The sequence below is a fragment of the Salarias fasciatus genome, chromosome 10, assembly GCF_902148845.1.
Source record: "Salarias fasciatus chromosome 10, fSalaFa1.1, whole genome shotgun sequence".
In the NCBI taxonomy this organism is placed as follows: domain Eukaryota; kingdom Metazoa; phylum Chordata; class Actinopteri; order Blenniiformes; family Blenniidae; genus Salarias; species Salarias fasciatus.
The window spans coordinates 8,700,320-8,720,676 of record NC_043754.1 but is presented as its reverse complement, the minus strand read 5'-3'; the positions used below and the strand labels follow the sequence as shown (position 1 = coordinate 8,720,676).

Here is a 20,357-nt window from a genome sequence, read left to right as displayed (position 1 = left end):
CTTGCTGTTCCTTCTGTTTCGATCACAGCTCTGCCTCAAACCAGCAATCACAGGAGCCTTGCAGCTGGAAAATAAATGGAAATTGCCTGTTTGGTTGCGTGTTTTACATCTTGGCTTATTTTCACCAGTAAACAGTCAAGAAAACATATGAAGAGTCTTGGCGTGGTTACATATATTTTAATATAAATCAGTGTATTATAACCACAGCTTTCTTTAAATCTCTTGGCTGTTCTTTTATTTCCTTTTATCTGGAAAATAATGTACATTACTGTGATTGAACGTCCTCTTTTGCTGAGTTTTCATTGTTTTTTTTTTTAAATTATCTGGTGCGTTGCACAAAGTGTCTGGTGGTTGTATATGGCCGCAGCCAGAGAGAGCAGGTGTGGGAGCAGCGCTGCTTCTCATCTGCAAAAATTAAGAGAAACTGAAACATTTGCAGCCGCAGGTGGAACCAGGAGAGAACTAAAGACGTAGCTACTTATTTAGTTAAATAACTATGTGAGGATACTGTTGCATTGCTTACGTTGATTACATTTAGGAAACAATGACCTGCAGATTGGTAAAGCCAGATTTGAAGTTATTTTAATTGACTTATATGTCCAGTAAAACTTGGACACAGAGCTTATTTTGTTGCATTTCCTCTCTTTCTGTCCAGCAGTACATTATTAGCCCAGTTAACATGAGTGTATCTTTATAAAAGTAGGTTGGTTAAGTGCAGAAAAATGGATCATCAAGTGTGTGTAGTGTTACAAAAAAGGCTGGCAGATTATCAGTGTCTGCAAAGCGATTAATCAATAAATTCCAACTATCCTCATCTGAACTTAAAGTGTGACAACCCTTCATTAGAATGAACCACACCAATGGAGGGTTGAAATAAAGAGAAGTAACTTCACCACTTTTCTGGAGAGGTAACTGTAATCGAGTACAAATTTCCAGTAATCCTGAACAACTCTGTTGAGGAGCAACCTGATTCTGCACTTCGTCAGTGATTAAAGGCAGAATTAGCCAGCCTAGTATGTCACCACAAATGAGCAAAACCCTGTGGGAGACCGGAGAGACCAAGCAAGGCACATTTCCAATTATGCTGCCAAATGACTCATTTTCTTATTGGGCCTCCTATAATTGTGGTGGGTATTGGGTGCATGCAACTCAATTTGTCTTACATATTTGTTGGTAGGATGGTAATAGAGTTGACAGAGCCGAGGGGATGATATGAAAGAATGAGACAAAATAATAATAAAAGGGAAAGGATGAGGAAGATCCCTCAATATTTGCTTGATCTCCTTCATCCCACTTAATACTGTTGAAGTTTGAAAGCCAGCAAGAAAATAAATGCCCCGTTAATCATTTGTGGATTGAGGAACGGGAAGACTATCATTTTCAAGTAATCAGAAAACGTCTCTCCAGAGTAATAGACTTTGTTCTGACTGCTGAAATTAATGAGGCTTCCAGTGATGTGATTATCTGTCCCCAGGATCATCAATACGTAAAAATAATTGACAAATTAAATTAGAGCGTGCAAATTCCTGGAAACTGGAGTTTTTGTTAAAAACACATTTTCCTCTCATTTAAGCAGAACAACGGAGATTTAGAAGTTTCACCACAGACGCACTTTGAACTAAGTCATCTTTATTAAATCTGCAGAAACATTTAGAGCTCGTCAATGGAAATCCTCCTCCGTCCTTGCACGGTGCAGAAAACAGCCGGCTGCTAATGAAGCAACCGGACGGCGCGTCGACAAAAAGGCACGGCGCTGATCATCGAAGCCACTTCACATTGCTAACGCCGGGTTTCCAGCAGAGCATGACACACGGACATGAAGGCCTGCAGTCAGACTTTACACAGCCTATAGTCGTTTTTATGGTACAGTATTCATGTTTGGGCTCGTGTGCAGGTGACATACTCAAGAAGAGAAGAAACACATGATTCAAAAAAAAAAAAAAAAAATCAATATTCAAAATCAGTAACAATTCACTAACATGACATAGAAAATTTAAATAGAAGAAATTACGTGGTCACAGAATAAAGTTAGGCATTTTACCTGACGAGTAACATGAAGAAAAATCCAGTTAGCAGCGGCCTTTGTTCTTTCAGAGACATACATTTGATTATTTGGCAAACTAATTAAAATTCAAACTGCATTCTTTGGTTAGAAAATTAACTAAAACGGATGTGTGTTAATGCTTTTTTTTTTTTTTTTTTTTTTTCTCAGAACAGCTGTCCAAAAACCTAAAAGGGGGAAGTCTACTTTCCTAAAAGCAGCATACTGTTCTTCTCAGCGTGTCGTCCCGTCGGAACCATTCTGATCTGTGCGCGTTTATTGCAGTGCATGTTCGTACGTTCGACGCGTTAACGAGTGAGAACTGTGCAGGTTTGGGTCTGGACTCGATCTAACGCGGAGCGCTGAAAGAGCCCCGAGAGCAGCGTGTCGCGTGTGGCTGAGAACAGAAGGGACAGCTGTGGTTTTGTTGTGAGGCGAGCTGCCCATTGCTCTCCGCAGGGGAGACCGCCGAACGCTCGGGGTCTAAAAGGGACCTCGTCCCGGCCTCCCGCTGGGCTCCCTCGTCCAAATCTGTTACAGCGCTCCCCGCCTTTGTTCAGTAACTAAGTGCTCCTTACTTAAAGAGTGTTAAAAAAAAAAAAAAAAAAAAAAACCCTTCCCGACTAATTCCTGCTGCCAAGTGTTGTCATTGTCGAGCCGGTCATCAAAACACTTGCGATATCTTAACAAGCATATGTCACAAACCAAGGTGCGCTCTCACAGGACAGACGGCTGCCGTGCACGCTGCGGGTCGACGGGAAGGAGGCCACTGATTAGCAAGGGAGCAGGAACTAACCTTTTGAGCCAACTGTGCAAAAAAACTCCACATCTGTTAAATATTAGTCACTACATCTTCCTACGTTGTAGTTTTTCTTTAATTGCACTTTCATACAAAACACATGGAATCATTTAGACGCTGAGCACACTTGGAAGAATTTACAAAAACGTCAGAAGGGATGTCAGTCAGCTAAAGTCTCGCTATGTGAATCATCGCCAACGATTCATCAGTAACCTGGCGGCGGCCAAGGCCCATCATGTTGGCTCCTCCAGCCTCGGTCGGCAGCCCGGCGACGGGCCGGGAGCCCATCTGGCTGAACCGAGGCTCCCCTGGCGGCGGCGGCGGCGGCCCCGGGCCTGCGCTCCGGCCAGGCGGGCGAGGGAGAGGCCGGGCTCCCCGGCTAGGAGGAGGCTGACGTCTCCATCGTGGACAGGATGCGCACCACCTCGGCTCTCTGCGTGGGCGAGATGTGCTGCGTCATGTGCACAATGGAATCCATGGCAACCTCGGGGTTCGCCTGCACGAGGCTGGAAAAGGGTTGAAACGCGGCCCGTCAGTCACCCGGGTGGCGGTGAAGGCCGCCAGCAAATAACTGGTTCAAAGTGTACATTGTGTGTGCTTCCCCAGAGGGAGGCGCTAGAGAGTCTTGGGTAAAACCATAAATTCCACAGTGATTTCATGGTAAGTGTATTGAAAAATAAGTAAAAGCATAAATATTACATTTAAAAAAAATGAGAATCATTGCTCATCAATTGCCACATTAATTTAAACTAAAAATATCAACCAGGCAAAAGAAGAGTTCTGCTTTTCTCTGACTATTGATTAGGTGTTAATATGAAAAATTGTGCAAAAGATTTCGAGCTTTGTGTGTGGTCACCCTGAAAACCCCCTGAGCAAGTTAAAAACAACTGGTTTCATTCTGCATCCCCAAAAACATTCACCTGCGAATCTGCTTGAGGATGTGGTCTCTGCGGATGTACTTGATGTTCTCGTCGATGACCGACCTCGCGCCTTCTTCTTCGGCCAGCTGCCTCTCCAGCCACGCCACCACCTCCTCATTGTTATCCCACAGATAGGCCTGTGTGGCACAATAAAGGCAGGAAATGTCTCAAAAACAAATCGTAAAATGTCCATTGTGGCTGAATCGACGTCCCCCGCCGCTAGGAAAAACAACACACATTCCTCGCGAGCAGATGAAACAGAAAATATAATGTATTGACAAACACAAACGAGATGGACAGGCATAAAGTGAGGGCCTGACACTTTGTTGACTGCACCTGATAGGAAAATTAGTATTCATGAGTGCTGGCATTTCTGATCCCAAACAAAGCCAAGCTCCAGGGCTTAGCGCAGATTTGGGGGTAGAGAGGTTTAATGGGCTCCTGCCTTTCTATGAACAGTCCTGCTTGAGGTCCGCAAGAACATTTAATGCCCTTATTAATCATTTTTAATCTGTTTGCTTTTAATTAAGAAACAGCATGTTGCTCTCCTATCAGCACGTGCCAGGGCTGTGATTAATTGTGGCTTAAGACGGCCAGTCCTGATTGGGGAAATGTATTAGCTAACAAGAGGGCCGCTTCTTAAGAGATCTCCGGCACTGAGCCGTGCTCCCGTCACCCCTCCGGCTGGTCCTCGGAGCTCCGGGACCCGGTTCACCGGGAAACGGCGCCGATGCATCTCCGAGGATGTTTATTTTGGTTACCTACCTGTAATCGGTCCATCTGCTTTTAATCACAAAGATTTAACAGAACAGCTTACTACTTCTTTATCTGGTACACCTCGTGGACGAGGGATAGGAGTTTCAGGATTAAAAAAAAAAAAAAAAAAAAGGAAAAAAAGAAAAAAGAAAACCCTCTGTAATCATTCCCAAGGCTAGAGGCTAATAGTGTGTTTACTTTAGTGCATCTCCACACCTCTCTGGAACAAGTACAAGTCAGATATCAGTTTGGAATTAGTCAAGTGATCCTGGCATGTAAGAAAACACGCCTATTAAGCCTCACTCACTTTCTGAGCACCAAAAAAAAAACTTGATGTCAACTTTGGATAAAGATGGCAGCACTATCAAAGCCTAAATTAAAGGATAAAATTTGATAAATGGAAAACGGTATTTATGCCTTCAAGTGAACATTGTAATCCCCGATAATAAGATACACAGATTTAGAAAAGCTAAATATTTGAAATAATTTAGACATGATCACTTTCACTGACGCTACTTTGTTTATTTCATGTGTTGTCAAGCATTACAATGTTGCATATTAACTGAGAATACATATCCTGTGTCCAAACCCTTGCAGGCACAGGGAGAACATGCTAACTTCACCCAGAAAGGTCCTGTGTGACCAACACTTGAACTGGTGATAAGGGAGACGACATGGTAGCTACAGGTGCTCCATGTTGGAGATCAGTGTGAGGAAAGACTGAAAACTGAATATAAAATGTTTCGTTTTTGTTTTTTAATCAGGAAATCAGCTGAGAAGTTCAGTGAAGTTGCGCAGTAAAGCCTGAAACTGCATGAGGTGAGCAGCTCTCATGTGTCCTTGTTCCTTACCTTCACGGCCCCCTCGGCCTCCACAAACCAGCGGCGCAGCATCGCCTGGATCTGGCCGTCTGTCAGCTCGCCGTTGGCCGCCTGGATCTTCCTCTTCACCGTCTCCTCCAGCAGCAGGCGCCGCAGACGCCAGTAGAAGAACTGCCGCGATGTCTGCCACTCCAGGATATCCTGAGAAAAAGCAAAGGACGAGCAGCTACTGTGAAAACAGCCAAATGCCTTAGAAGTGCTTTTTTTTTTTTTTTTTTAATATCTTGATCACATTCGGATCGATTCAGTTGTAAGACATTTTCAGAATACCTTTTTCTTCGTGTTGCGAAAACCACTGGTCTAAATAAACTGAACACGGTGAATGGAAGCTTTAAGTGTCCTTTTGAAGCTCACTGATAAAGACTTACTAATAAACTTGAGGCGAGTATGGACACTAGTCCAGTCAGCAATCCTCTGCAGTGCATACTGTGTGTACACACACACACACATACACACACACAAAACCCCCAACAGCTATCCATCTGTGAAACGCCCTTCTGGTCATGTGAGCAAAGTGTGTGTGTGTGCATGTATGTGTGTATGTGTGTGTGCGTGTGTGTGTGTGTGAAAGATGGGCCCGTGAGGGTGCAGAATGAGATGGGTCTTGCCCGAGGCGGCCCTGTAGTTGCTAAGGTGATGGAGCAGGGTCATCAGAAGATAATTATGAGGACGAGTCTTGCAGCCTGGTGAGACCAAACATTATTCACCAGGCAGGTGCACGGCAGTCAGACTGATTCCCCCCTGGGGGCTTTTCGGGTTATTCCGATACTGCGCATTCATAGCGCGACGTACGTGCGCGCGGCGCGGGTTCTCACCGTGATGACGCCTTTCTCCTGCATGCGGCCCGGCGTGTCGTGGAGGTCGGCGAACTGCACGGCCACCTGATGGTAGATGGGCAGCAGGAACTCCTCTCGCTCCTTCAGCTTGGTTTCCAGCTCTTTGCGGTCGGGAGGGCTCAGCTCTGGAGTTCCTGTTGGAATGTTGAAAGATTGACAGCCACATTTGTGTTTATTTGCAGAGTGCAAAAGAGTTACCGTTATCAGGGGGTAATTATCTTCTCAGGTGGTGTGCAGCCCCGTCCCTACGTTCATTCAATCAGAGAATGCGGCGGAGAATTGGCTCCTGGTGGCGGCCTTTTGCTCCGGAGCTCCCCCAAACCCCTTTGCTGCTGTCAGCGAAGACTGATTTCTTTCAATTCCAATCTGTAAGCTCTAAAACGCTCCACAGTAAACCTTCCATTCCACCAGTTCGCCCAAAGCACCAGGCCAGTGTAGCACTGGGCCAGAGGAAAATCGATAGCGTGCACGGGAGGGACAGGAGAGCTGGTGATTGATCTGAGCAGGCGCTGATTGACACGTCTCCCCGGGGAGTGCGGCAAAGACGACACAATCAACACCAAATGAAGAAAGACAGTGAACGCACACACACACACACACACACACCTGATATAATGCTCTGCACTAAAATGAGGGCGAGGCCAAGGGGGACGTACGCACCCGTAAGGAGCTATAATTAGAATTGAAGCACGGGGCTCACCCAATCGTTCAGCCAAGCTCATATAAACCGGATCCACTCTTCTCATCGTCTTCACCAGGTCCTTTCGCCGAAACTTGATCTCCACCGTTCCTTCGGGCTCCAGCACGCCACCTCTGGAGACGGCAGTGATTTAAGTGAACAAAAGGGGTCGTTTAATAAAAATGACACCCGATGCTCCTTCTTCCTGTAAGTCTCACCGGCTGTCCTTGTCAGCGTACATCTCCATGTGACGGGGGTTGATGGTGGGATCTATCACCACCCAGGAGCCGCCTCTCAGCTCAGCCTGAGGCGGGATATAAACCAGAACTGGCTGTCTGTACTCCCTCAGGCCGTCCACGATGTAGGCTCCAAACTTCAACACCTGGTCGTACATGTCTAAAAAGAAAAAGGGGGAAAAAAAAAAAAAAAAAAAAAGACAACCGAACATGAGACAGGTAACATATTAAAAACCAACACTGACTGATTGCTCTGAAAGAAGAGTTACCTTTCATTCCTCCAGAAAAGCCCCTCCAGTTTGCGAACACGATGAGGGGTAAGCCCTCTCGGTTCAGGTCCTTGATGGCCTGGGCTGTTTTGAAAGCTGAATCTGGGAACCAGACCTGTCCGGCCTGCTGAATGATCTACAGAGAGAGTTAGAAAAAAGAATTAGAACCTGTGTCAGTACATTTCTCCAGACTTGTCACTGTTTCCCCTTACATATCTGATTCGAGTTACTCACCTTTGCTTCCGAGTCCAGATTGGCTGGATCAGCTGGGATCGACAGCTCCACAGACCTGGTTTCAACAGCAACCACTCCGGTCGGGATCCCACCCAGTCTGTAGAGAGAGAGAGAGACCATATATTACAATATCTCTCCGCTTTATCCCAGGACCTGCAGATGATCTATGTCAGCGTTTCCCAGCTTGAGGTACAGCTCGCTCTTTGACGCTGTCGGATATCATAGCCTGACGCTCTGCATAACCTGAAGTTGTCAGAATTACATTTTACATAATTATAAATTATAGTTTAGAATCCGAAGACTCCTGAACTGTATGTTTGTGAGCTGTGAACATCTGCAGATTTGAAGAGGAGGAACCGCTGACATGTGGTTTGCTCTTACCTGGCTCTTCCTACCACCACACTCTGAGCCCACGGCTGCATAATCTCCATGAAGGAGCCATGGTCAAAGAAACCACTCTGCCAGGAACCCTTTGGAGCTTTATGAAGAAAGACAAGGTACAGTGGTCAGAGAGTGAGTGAACAGAAAAAAAAAATAAAGTGATAGAGGAGTAATTGTTGCAAATTAAAAATTTAAATCGCTCTCTTTTCAGAGAACAGGCTCCTCCAATGACATTTTATAAATCCCTGGCATTCCTCTTTCCGCAGTCTCTGTATTCTTGGCAGCGGCCGTGATGGATGGCTGTATAAGCGGGCTTGCTCAGCTCTTTTTCTGCTTGCACACTCCGAGAAACATGCCCAGTCTATGAGGTTACCGTTCAATTAAGCCTCGCCACTCATCACTACCAGAGATGTTGACTGGCTTCCCGCGCGGTCCCCCCCGAACTCTTTGCCATCCCGAGCTGTAATTACACTGATGTGGAACCTGCTCAGTCCTGACCCGCAGTGTAAAACACGCTGCATCAATTCTGGTGCTGATCTTGCCTTCAGCGGCATGATGTTAGGCTTCACTGTTTCTTAGTTTCTTAATGGTCTCTCCCTTGTAATGAATTACTGCAACCTTTAACTCCTGGGATATCGGGCTGCAATAATAAATCTTTATATTTACTTTAAATAACACGATGAAGATGTGGGTATGGCTTTTTGCAACTGCTGATAAAGCGATATTGATGATTAGTCAAGTAAACGCACACATGAACTTTCCATAGTCAAAGGTTAGCTCGTATATGGGAAGGCAGAACGAAACCTTTAAACACTGGAAGAGAGAAATAATTTTGAACAGTTCTTAAAAGATTAAATAATTAATGGAATGACTATACAGACTTCAACACTAAACATTTAATCTGGAATTTGTAATGATTGTGGAAAAAGTCACTCACAGTTTCCCAGATGCTGACATTTCAAATGCATTTAAGTAAACATAAGAAAGATCAACGGTGAAGCTAGAACTGGCTGAACACTGAAGCCGAAGCAACTCGAGTCAGGAAAACATTTTCTTTATTTATTGGCCAGTCGATTAAGCAGTGTGTGAACACTCACTCTGACTGGGGCGCCCTGCTAACATCCAGCGAGGGTCATAGGGAGCTTTGGTGGGCACAAACTCAACGGGACGATCGATGGGATCCTTGGCATTGAGGATGGGCACAGGACTGGCTTTACACTGTGGAAAAAACAAAACAAAACAAAAATATTAATTTTGATTTAAAAAAAAAAAAAAAGATTAACATGAGGTAATTCATCCTACCTTCGGCATGTAGGACAGCCACTGCAGAAGAGCAAACACTCCCTCAAAGTCATCACAAACAGTGGAGTGGGTCACGCCATTGTTGTGCATAATCTGAATGCCTCCCAGCTGGTTGTTTGATGTGTACACCTCTCTGCCCAGCACCTAGCAAAAGAAGGAAACAAGACAATGATTGATATAAATAACATTGCATCTTACTTTGTTGACTCTCAGATAGTCCATTTTTTAATTTGCACGGTTATGCAGCAGCATCAGGAGAGCCAGCAAGGCTCTGATTGGAGTAATGCACACCAGAGAACTGTCAATGTCCTTATGTAACCGGCTTAAAAAGTGGGCCAGCAGTTGAAACAATTGAACTCAACGCGGAGATACCGCTGAGAAATCCTCCATTTTGTACTCTCTAAAGCAAAACTGTGTAGCGGAAGACTTAAAAAGACGTGTTGGTTTCCCTAATGAGAACAACGAGACCACAAACAGATGTGGACGGACCAGGCAGAAGCTAATTTGTTGATACATGAGGAATATCTTCCACAGCAGCCATGGGGGGGGGGGGGGTAAATGTAAATGTCTCTGAGCATGGATGGTGGCGATCTAGCACACAGGTGTGAATTTAAAAAAAGTGATATTTTATTTCTCATGCATTTTGTTGCTGTGTCAATCATTTCTGCATTCATCGAAAGCGGGGATTACTGTAGGAGGATGAACAGGAAGCCACTGAATTCTTTTTCTATCTTCGTGGTGCTCCTATGCCAGCCTGCAGCCATAAAATCTCTCTCCCAGCCCACCCTATTTTCATAAGCAGCCAAGAACAGGTGGCGGGGCCCTGACATGGTTCCATAAAAATCAGAGAGGAGCTCAATCCCTACCCTCAGCTCTCACCTTTTCAGCCATCATTTACTTTCTTTATTACCATTAATGGTTATGTATCTGGCTACAAATCTAGGGCACTCTCCTAAAGCTGTCAGGCAAGCCGGCAGCCCCAAGAAACATTGCAGTCACCTTGACATACACAAAACCCCGGAGCCTCCGGCCATCGCCACCTTCATTAAGATTCCACAGCAGAGGAAAAAAGAGGAGGAGAAATGGGAGGAGGAACAGAGGGAGGCGACTCCGAGGAGGAAAACGAGAGGCCAACTGGTAGTAACAGCTCACTGGGGCATTTTGTGCCAGTAGTTACTATCCAGTCCCCATGAAAATATGAGCGATTTCCAGCAGCTAATGAAATGATGATCTCTGGGTGGCAGCCTCCTGCTCTCCATTAAGCTTCAGTTAATAGCCGGGAAACCACATGATAAACGAGTGTGGGGAAGAAATCTGCATTCGCCGTGCTGGGTTGTTGGTTAATTTCAGACTTTCGCCATTTCTAAATACACACGATTATTTACAGCCACATCATACACAGCAGTGCATCCTCATCGCTGCACACCTTCATATTATGGATTTTGTCAATAACTATTACTCCTGTTGTGCTTCCACAAATGGGCTAAACAGTGAGGCCATCTAAAAACAATTGAGATTCAAGCAAATAGCGACGCCATCACTGGGCCATTTGCATGATTCGTCATGTTGCAATCTGTCATCTAATTTGAAATGAAGTCATCTTAATATACTGACAAGGACAGAGAATGGGAAGCGAGACAAGAGGAGGCAGCGAAGCATGCACACATACATCCACATAGCAATCAACTGCGCGCAGAAAAACAATCTTGCATCAGCAAAACTTTTCATTTTGATTAAAAACAAATGATATGGGTGTCCTGCACTGCAGCCCCTGGCATGTCACTCTATTTCTATGCAAATACAACTTCATGGTTCACTTTCAATTATTCCACTTTGAGTGGCAGGCGGGCCCGTGGCTGGGATCGCAGAGGGAATCCTGCTCGAACAGAGCAAGGCAGAAGGAACGAGCCTCAAAATTGCCTGATCAGCGAGTTGGAACAAGCCCCGAAATCAGAGCATTTTTTTTTTTTTCCTAATTTTATTTCTTTGATATGCGCGCACACCATTTAGCTCACATTCGCTCCCTCAGAATCTATGCTTTGTATTTACTTACAGTAAAAACATATAATGACAGACACACTACTGTAGTTTTAGTCAGTCTTCCCACGCTGCCTTAAATATTCAATAGTTAGCTGATAGGTATATTTTTTTAAACACTGATGGCTTCATTGTAATCAATTAAAAGTAAATCAACACATCCTGATGAGTCATTACAAAATACAGACGCATTGTATTTTTGATTTATTGCAGCTGGAAATTTCAACCCTTAAGAATTCTTTGAGAGAGCCAACAGCAAAATGACGTTTTCTTTTGAAGAAATGAGCTGTGTGTTGATGGAGAGCACAGATAATTCACGGTGTGGTTCTTGCTACCTTGTTGAGGGCTCCGGCTCCGGTCAGGATGATGTGAGAGTTGTCCACTTGAATGGTTCTTTGACCGAGCCTCACGAGATACGCGCCAATGCCGATGGCTCGGCAGGTCACCTATAGGACAACACGGCCGCCGTAAGACTTCAAATAGGAAGGAGGGGCTGCGCACACATCTCATCAGCTGTGTGATCTTGGAACGGCGCACAAGCTCAAGGCTAAGGAGCGGACCACATGCGTGGATGGGATTTTTTGCACACAAGTGTACACACTTCAGCCTCACCAGATTCATGGTGATGATCTCCTCGTAAGCCAGAGAGGATTCTCCGGCAATCATCCCAGACCCTTTCAGATTCTCCACACCCAGACCTTCATCTTTGCCTATGATATCAGTGATCTTGTACCTGCATTAAAAAAAAAAAAAAAACACACACACACACACACACACATTACTCTTTGGAGATCACACAATGACAACAGATGGGTGCACACTTGACCGAAACACCTGATCACAGACTATTTTTCCCCTCACACACAAACCTAAGTGTCAATATGCATCAGAAATGTACCTGGATTCGCCCTCGTCTTCTATGTGTTCGCAGTGCACAGAGTTCAGAGCTGAAACCTTTTTGTAATCCTGCGGCGTGAGGTAGAGGTACTTGAAACCCTGCAGGGGAGATGACAATGAGAGCATAATGACGAAGCATTGATTTAGACGCAAAGAGAGATGGAGTTATCATCTACTGTGAAAGGCAAAAAACTGGAATGTATGTAAAATTTTAATAATAGTTGTAAATGGATGGAAAATTAGCGTCAGATTAAAACAAAAATTATGGTAATGATTACATTTTGAAAAGAAAAAAAAAAATTCTGAATCATCTCAATACACACTGTTGTGTTTAGGCTACAATAACTTAGAGCAGACATTTCTAATGTAAAATGAAAGACTCAGAGTGCTTGAGAGTCACTGACCTTATAAGGGTCAGCAGGATCCTGCCAGGCCACGTGGAACATGTGTCTGATTTCCTCCGCCAGGCCTATGCGGGCGCCGCTGTTGGCCGCGATGTAGATTCTGGGGATGCCGCTGTCCCGTGCCATCTCGGAGGCTCGTAGGAACAGCACGTCTTCCTGCGGCCCGAAAGAGCCGATCTTGTGTGTAATGTCATTACTTATGACGATGATTTCTCGCCCCGTCGGATACTCCGGCGTTCGCAGGGTCATCCGCCATGCCACCATGCCAATCTGGATAAAAGCGAGGGGGGGGGGCATAAAGACAAAAAAAAAAAAAAAAGTTTGTTCACAGAATCTACAAATACAGGGAGATATCTTGGCTGCATATTTAAATGCAACCTGGTTAATAAAGAATGAGCCATTTTTATCTTCCTATGAATAAAAAGCATTACAAATAGTGATTTTTGTTTTAATTATACACTCTCTATGGTGAATTATGATTTTCCATAAACCAAAATGCTCAACAAGCAGTCCAGTGAAAAGCCAAAGAAACACAGAGACACCTACAGAGGGAACAGGAAACTGCATATCTTCACTACAGAAGTGAACAAAAAAAAGGGGAGAAAAAGCTCCACAAAATGACTGTAATTTCTTTTTCTGGTTTTGAAAAAAGGCTTTCTATTATCTGGGGGATAATTTGCAAAGAAATTTCAAGCAAAAGAAAACGCCCAGTTGTTAGGTTTGGAGTTTCAAAATGAATCTGCTGAAGGAAGCTTTGCTTGTTGTTACAGTTTCTTGCTTTGTGTCTCTTAATTGTAATTTTGTATTGTCTGTGACATGCTGGGTCATCTCTCCTTTGATAAAGAGATCTTTCTCTGGTGGAAACTTCAGAGTAAAATAACACACAGAAGCAATGATGCTGTTTTACACACTGACCTCGTTGCCCCCCGGCAGACGGTTCATCTGCACCAGCTGACCCTGGGCGTCGAGGACGAGCTCTGTGAAGGTCAGCAGCTCAGACGGAAGGGGGCATTTGGGCAGGAGGGCATAATTCTGTGTAGAGTGCCACAGTTTTTTCAGCGCCTGAAAAATAAAACAAAACGGTCAAATCACTCGTGATTCAGGGTTGGTATTCTGTGTTTGAGGAGCATGTCTGTGTTCTCTACCTGTCGAAACATTTCGGGGAAGTCGTAGACGTAGGTTGTTCCCAGAGACTGTGCCTGGAAGCGTTTCGACTGCAGCAGGTCCTTGGTGACGTACGGCGTATTGATCAGCATGCCATGCAAGGGGCCTTGCTTGTCTCCGTATGCTTGGAACATGATCTAGACGAAAGGCATGGAGGGGGGTTACTTTACACTCCAACTGACTTCCCCCAAAAACCTTGGCATCACGATGAATGAAGGCATGATTCAGTGCGAGATGTTTATGGCGATCGTGAATGTTTTTCACAGCCAATGACACACCGGTGAGTGCTGGAAGGCAGCAAAAGCAACAAATGCTGAAAATGGTACTAGAAGAATGCATTTAGGCCTCTCACAACAAAAATGTTTCCAAAACAACTCAAAGAGGCTAAAAGAGCAATAGACACAGAGAGATAGATGACAAAAATTGGTGAACTGAATGAAGAAGAGTGTTGATGGTCAGCTGAATAGATGACTTCATGAATGTTATCTTACCTGATCCGCTGTGAGAATAAAGATATTACTGAAGAATTGCCCACGAGGCAAAGAGCAACGCTCCATCCAGGAACTCTAAGCCCAATCAATAACTTTTCAATTCGTTATTTATAACAAAGGTAATCTGATTTCCATATTTGACTTTACCAGAGATAATTTGGTCAACAGTATTTGTGAGGGCTGAGATTTACTGGATGGAGTTTGAGCCTTTTGCCACCGACTGGACAATAAGTAGATGAGATGGAAGATGGATGAGCGTCCCACCTGTCGGTCTTTAGGCCCCACCTGTCCCGTTCGGGAATCAGTGACCTCCTTGTACAAGCTGATGTCCAAGTAGTAGCCCGATTCATTGGTGAGGAAGAGGCGGATGGGAATTTGCTTTCCCGTTGGGGTCAGCCGAATGTTAATCTTCAGCTCGGCCTGCAGGACGCGCAGCTTCCACAGGCGGCTGCCGTAGCGCATCACCATGGAGCGCACAGACTCCTCAATCTGACGGCAGAGGGGGGGGGGGAGAATTAGTCGTGGGAACACCAACAGTATGTCTGATCTGTGGAAAACTGCATCACAAACCTTTGACGGGTCCATGATGACAGTGGGGACAAAGTTGAGGAAGATATGGTTGCAGTCGGTTCGAACTGTTGTGTTGTTAAAAGCCACCTCCAGCTCATCCATGGCTTCTAGCAGCAGGCGCTCTGCTTCATTGTGAAGGTATTCAAAGGAGGCCTCCTATTCAAGAAACACAACAGTAGTGGATGTTTATTGTGTAAATGTACTGTAACACGAAAACAAAGTTCAACATCCACAGAGAAACTCTTTTTGTACTCTTACCTTCGTGACCAGGTCGGAGTGCCGTATGATGGCTCGGACGAAGAACCGGTAGTCCGTCACCTCCGTGCCAACCTCCACACGGGCCGCGCCCAGGTACAGGTGCATCTTGTGGTTGGCGCACGGGATTGCGGTCAAGGCGAAGTTGCGCATGCGATTGAGCTCCAGCTGGAACGCCAGAGCCGGCTCCAGATGCCGATAGATCCTGTCCTCTTCAAACTGACAAAACAAACAGAGGAGCTAGGGTCACAAAACACCGACGCAACACTCCGAGCTTTGAAATTAGATTGTTTCCAGAATTTTTTGATGAGACGCTTTTCAAGTTCGGCTTTCCTGCCCGCACCTCTTACACTCACTGGAGTGGATGAAATTGGCTATTTTTGAAGTACTCGACTGGTTTAAGAGCACAATGAAGCCTATGAGACTCACACTGTATTAAGTAAATGAAATCATGGGCGATCTCAGAAAGCGACTAATGGGTGTCATTTCTCTTAAATGGGAAGCATAATTAAGGAGTTCATTACTTTAATGAGTTTTAATGTTGTCATTGTAGTGAAACCATCAAGGGAACGGGAAATGAAGAGCTACTACTGATTGTCACGGAGTGGAAATCAGTTTCTCTGGAGTAGGGTGATGGTCAAGTTTTTTTTTCCCCTTTTTTTCAGTTTTCATTTCAAAAGTGAGTTTTCATATGAAATGAACTGTCAAATAATCAAATGCATACATCAACTCTACAGTACATCCCAATATATTTCTCTGAGGAATCACTTTCTACATTGACGTTCAGTGAAAAACGTCTAAAGAAGCCACGTCGGATCATTTAAAAGAAGACAAACCTTATCCCTGGCACGGAATGTAAAGAACTTGGGGAATTCCCTCTGTGCAAACAAAGAAAAGAAAATGACATGAAAACATTTACAGCAAAAGCTTTGAGGTAAAGATGATAATTTTATGAAAAAAAACAAAACAAAACACAAAAACAGACATGCGCAGATTTCCACATCAATTTCAGAAGATAAACTGCTTGCTAATTAGATATTGAGTGATGATCAGGGGTTTTAGTCTGCATGCACCTTCAATGCTGCAATTTATCTATCAAGAAATCACCGTGTATTCATTTGGACCGGCAAGCTAACATAATAATAGCAATAGGCTACATATACAAGCGGCCCTCGCTACGCTAATGAATAAAACATCTCCTTTTTTTCCAGGAGACATGTGATCATCTGAATAATGCCCGGGAGCCATGTTTGACGTTATCAGATGAAGTGTCCCACTTGCCAAAACAATGCCAGACCGATTGCAGATACTTTCATCAACCGGCGGCCTACGTGGTAATAAGAGCAGCGAGCGATTTATAGGCGCGCTGGAAGCCTCCACGAGTGTGATTTGACGCTGTGATTGCATATCACATTCACCCTCCACATGATAATGAACTCAGGAAAAAGTCTTTTTAGGGCGAACATAATGGTGCCAAACTGCTAAAACAACCCTTCACCAAACGGGGCGGCGTGATGGCGGCGACATCGGCTCGCTTGATTAGCTCTCGTCAGCGGCTGCGGCGCCATCAGGGGGGAAAATCAAAGCCTATTGTCAAAATGACAGCAGCAGAAAGGAAGGGGGCTTTTCCCTCAAACTGTAATCCTGCCCTAAATCTTCATCATGACTGCTCTCATCTGAATGTTTGCGGCTGCTCCACAGATGATGCGTCACGTTTAGGAACCTAAAGGCTGTACTTCAGCGCTGCTCTCAGTGTGCACGCTATAAATCACAGCACTGGGACGAAATGATACAACATACTGACGGTAACACAGATCTGAAAGGTTTTGTTATGAAATTGCAAAGGCTGTCATTGTAATACTATGTTTTCCAATATGGATACACAGACACATTTACTAGTAATGACCGGGAAAAAAAAGATAACGATGATAATGATAATTAATTCCATTTCATCTTGATTATTATCTTGATTTAAATTCTGCAAGATAAAATAAAGAACAAGTTAGTTTTGAGAATGAAAGGATAAAATAAATGTGATATGTATGTTCAAATAGTAAAAGTAAAAGGTTGAAACCTTAAAGCTCTATTCAGGAAAAATAACCAAAACCAAAATAACATATAGTTTCTTAATACTATCTATCATAAGGATCAAAAAACCCATTTTAAATTAAAACTGCTCATCAATCTGCCTCCTACAGGTTGTCTGTTGAACAATTTCAACCTAAAGTCACATGAAACTCGGCTAATTTCTTTTTCTTTTGTCTACTACTCACATGAAACCTTTGATCCAACTCGCAGTTGATTTGCTTCCTGAAATCCTGTCATCAAGAATGCGGCAAAAGCAAGGCATGCAGAGAAAGACACAGACAAACAGGAAATCATTCCAGAGGATTATACTGCAGTAAATATTAGTGAATACAGAAGAACAGTGCAACGCTGAGTTAATTCATCACATTTTGGAACATGCGAGTCAGAACTGTTGAATTGTTGACGTGCAAAGCGGCAGACTGTGAACGCATTGAGCTATTTGAGGAGTGAGCAGATCCATCCTCACCTTCTGAGCCACGAGGAAAGTTAGCCGCCGGATGCCGTGCTCAAACAAGAGGGATTTCTAAAAAAAAAAAAAAAAAAAATACACCAAAGTCAAATACATCAGTGTGGTGAACGCTTTTTAAATCATTTTCAACATTTTAGAGGAATCAAGACACAATAAATGTGCCACCTTTGACTGAGTGAACTCCCGGAACATCGCGGCCAGGCCGTCATCATCAATGTCGCTGTCAGTCTTTATCGCCACGTTCAGGATATGGATGGGCTCGTCCTGGACACTCTGAATGACAAAGCGATTCCGCATTTTATTTCTGAGTCGCAGTCACACAGATCGATGACGAGCGGGCCACTGGCGGCGGGGCGTCCTCGTCACCTTGTTGTCTTCTTCCCCGTACAGGACAGGATTGCCCCCTTCTGGGAAGGTGGGACTCGGGGGAGGCGAGTCGGAGAAGCAGCTCAACACATCTGGAATGTTCCTATAACAAAAGAGGAACGAAATGTTGCAATTATTTCAACCATCAGTGAAGAACCTCTGGATTAGGCGTTCACTTAGAAGACGGCTGACCTTGTGAACTCCTGGAAGGAGCGGAAGGACACCATGGCTCCCATGCGCTGACAGGGTGGCGTGAACGATGTGTCGAGCAGAACGTCGCTCACGCAGGCCACGTGGACCATGCCGTAGTGATTCAAGTTGGAGGAGAAGGACATCCTAGGGTGTGGAGGGAGAACGATCACACGGCGGTCTGCTAAACTACAAGACTGACTTTGTTAGGATTTCCCCGCTACAGCTCATCGAACCTCAAAACCAGCTTTTCTTTCAGCAGTATGAGATGTTGGGGTTTAATAATATGAATGGAAAAAGATGTGAAAGCCTCGTATGATTCCCTTTTAGTAAAGCACCTGAATGGGGTTTGCACCGTGAAAATTGAACACAGAGATAGGAGTTATACAGCCGGTAAGGAAAATTTTTGAAAGACTATGTGTTAGTCAATATTAAGACAGAAGAATTCTAAACATAAAACCACCAGAAACAACCTCTGAATAATCAAGTTTCATCCTGCAGGCTGTTAGTCTCCTGATTACAAGAAGCCAGAAGATGTACCAAAACATTACACCCAGAGTGACCAAGAGGTTTGTTTTTGTTTGTTTATTTTAAGTGTGTCAAACCTGTCCACAGAATCCAAGTCTGAGGCATTTTTCTTCTCAGCATTATCATCCTTAGATTCACTATCTCGTGCTTTAAGGTCCTGGGGTTTAGTTTCCTTTAATTTAGTGTCCATGGCTCTTACACTGTCCACGACTGGAGCTGACAATCTCCTGCCAGGACAGTTAAGAGTTTTCAGTTCTGGGAATTTGCATGAAGGTAAAGAGTCTAAATTTGATCATTATTACAATATTACATCCCATATTTATTCCAAACCTGCTCAATGCTGAAGCACATACACACACATGGAATTAAGGAATACAGCACTCATTTCTCAGAACACAAACACACACACACACATACACCCCCACTCATACACACCAAAGTTGAATGCCAAAGAGCCAATTAAGAAATACTGCATTATTTTTTAATTAAGAAATACTGCAGGGCTCGAGGAGAGAAATCTGCACCTTCCTGGTTAATTTACTTCAACTTGACTCTTATCGTGCAGCTAGTTAGTCTACAGTCACTAGTGGTCTATGCAAGAGAAAGAATGTTTACAATACCTGTTTAGAGTGGGGATGTTCCCTCTGCAATCAAATGACAGTGATTACTGAGTGGTTAGTTTCAGGCATCAGGAGAGGAAGACAGTCAAGGTGTAGCAATGTGTGTGCAAGTATTCAGGCTTGTTTTGGGTGTTTTTTTTAAGCCTGAATAGGTTAGATGAAAGTGCGATACACACCCACAGGCTGTAACATTAGGACCAGAGACATTTGAATAACAATGATAGTTGAGTTTATGTGTTAGAAGCGAGAAAAATGGGCAAGTACAGGAATTTGAGTGGGCTGAGGTACAAATCGTGATGGCTTGACAACTGGGTCAGAGCATCTCCGAAGCTGCGGTCAAATCTGTCAAAACTTCTTCCAAGGAAGAACAAGAAGTGAATTGACTGATGCACCTGGGAGGTGAGTCCTGGCCTGTGAGTTTGATGGGTTGCAGTTTGTTGTGTGTAAAGAGTAAAAGGTGGAGACAATATGAGTGAAACGGTCATAATGTTACGGCTGATTGGTGCATCTACTGTACCAATAAACACACACTCCTCTTTGTGACTGCTCCCCTTACAGCATGCAGCGTGAGACATCATTGTTCGCTCTCATGCTATCTTCACAGTGAGACAAACATGAAGGTTAATCCACGCAAAGTGCATCACAAACATGCAAGCAGTATATGACGGCAGGACAGCAAGCTAACCCACAGAAATACACACACACACACACACACACACACACACACACACAGGGACAAATCAAACACAATCACACGATGAGTGCCACAGTACAATGCTGTGTGTGCACAAGACAAATCCTGGCTTTGTCTTTGCTTTTCTTGTAGCTTTTAACTTTTGCTGGGTGCAAACACAACTTTCCTGTTGTCTCTGAAATGGAAGAGCGTTTGACACGAGGCTCCTGATGATGGCGGCTCACACTTTTGACAAACCAAGGAAAGTCTCG

General features: G+C 44.3%; 1 protein-coding gene across 17 annotated transcripts in view; it reads right to left on the bottom strand.

The window, feature by feature from the left end:
• Positions 1-2,157: 2,157 nt before the first annotated feature.
• The window catches only part of acaca (acetyl-CoA carboxylase alpha), a 34,756-nt gene continuing 16,556 nt past the window's right edge, over positions 2,158-20,357 (bottom strand). For 4 of the 17 annotated variants that reach the window (XM_030100279.1, XM_030100281.1, XM_030100280.1 and 1 more), the window contains exons 28-54: positions 19,413-19,436; positions 18,870-19,019; positions 18,268-18,411; positions 18,076-18,178; positions 17,875-17,982; positions 17,707-17,763; positions 17,426-17,470; positions 15,989-16,030; positions 15,156-15,371; positions 14,592-15,053; positions 13,818-13,973; positions 13,588-13,734; positions 12,673-12,942; positions 12,270-12,367; positions 11,984-12,104; positions 11,707-11,817; positions 9,335-9,478; positions 9,130-9,250; positions 8,033-8,129; positions 7,652-7,748; positions 7,418-7,553; positions 7,131-7,308; positions 6,934-7,046; positions 6,213-6,367; positions 5,368-5,538; positions 3,761-3,897; positions 2,158-3,346 (exon numbers count right to left, since the gene is read on the bottom strand). In XM_030100279.1, coding sequence (XP_029956139.1) covers positions 3,220-3,346; positions 3,761-3,897; positions 5,368-5,538; positions 6,213-6,367; positions 6,934-7,046; positions 7,131-7,308; positions 7,418-7,553; positions 7,652-7,748; positions 8,033-8,129; positions 9,130-9,250; positions 9,335-9,478; positions 11,707-11,817; positions 11,984-12,104; positions 12,270-12,367; positions 12,673-12,942; positions 13,588-13,734; positions 13,818-13,973; positions 14,592-15,053; positions 15,156-15,371; positions 15,989-16,030; positions 17,426-17,470; positions 17,707-17,763; positions 17,875-17,982; positions 18,076-18,178; positions 18,268-18,411; positions 18,870-19,019; positions 19,413-19,436 — 3,730 coding nt within the window. In that variant the 3' untranslated portion in view covers positions 2,158-3,219. The remainder of the gene's footprint in view (positions 3,347-3,760; positions 3,898-5,367; positions 5,539-6,212; positions 6,368-6,933; positions 7,047-7,130; positions 7,309-7,417; positions 7,554-7,651; positions 7,749-8,032; positions 8,130-9,129; positions 9,251-9,334; positions 9,479-11,706; positions 11,818-11,983; positions 12,105-12,269; positions 12,368-12,672; positions 12,943-13,587; positions 13,735-13,817; positions 13,974-14,591; positions 15,054-15,155; positions 15,372-15,988; positions 16,031-17,425; positions 17,471-17,706; positions 17,764-17,874; positions 17,983-18,075; positions 18,179-18,267; positions 18,412-18,869; positions 19,020-19,412; positions 19,437-20,357) is intronic. The other 13 variants (XM_030100286.1, XM_030100287.1, XM_030100288.1 and 10 more) reach the window with 8 other exon arrangements.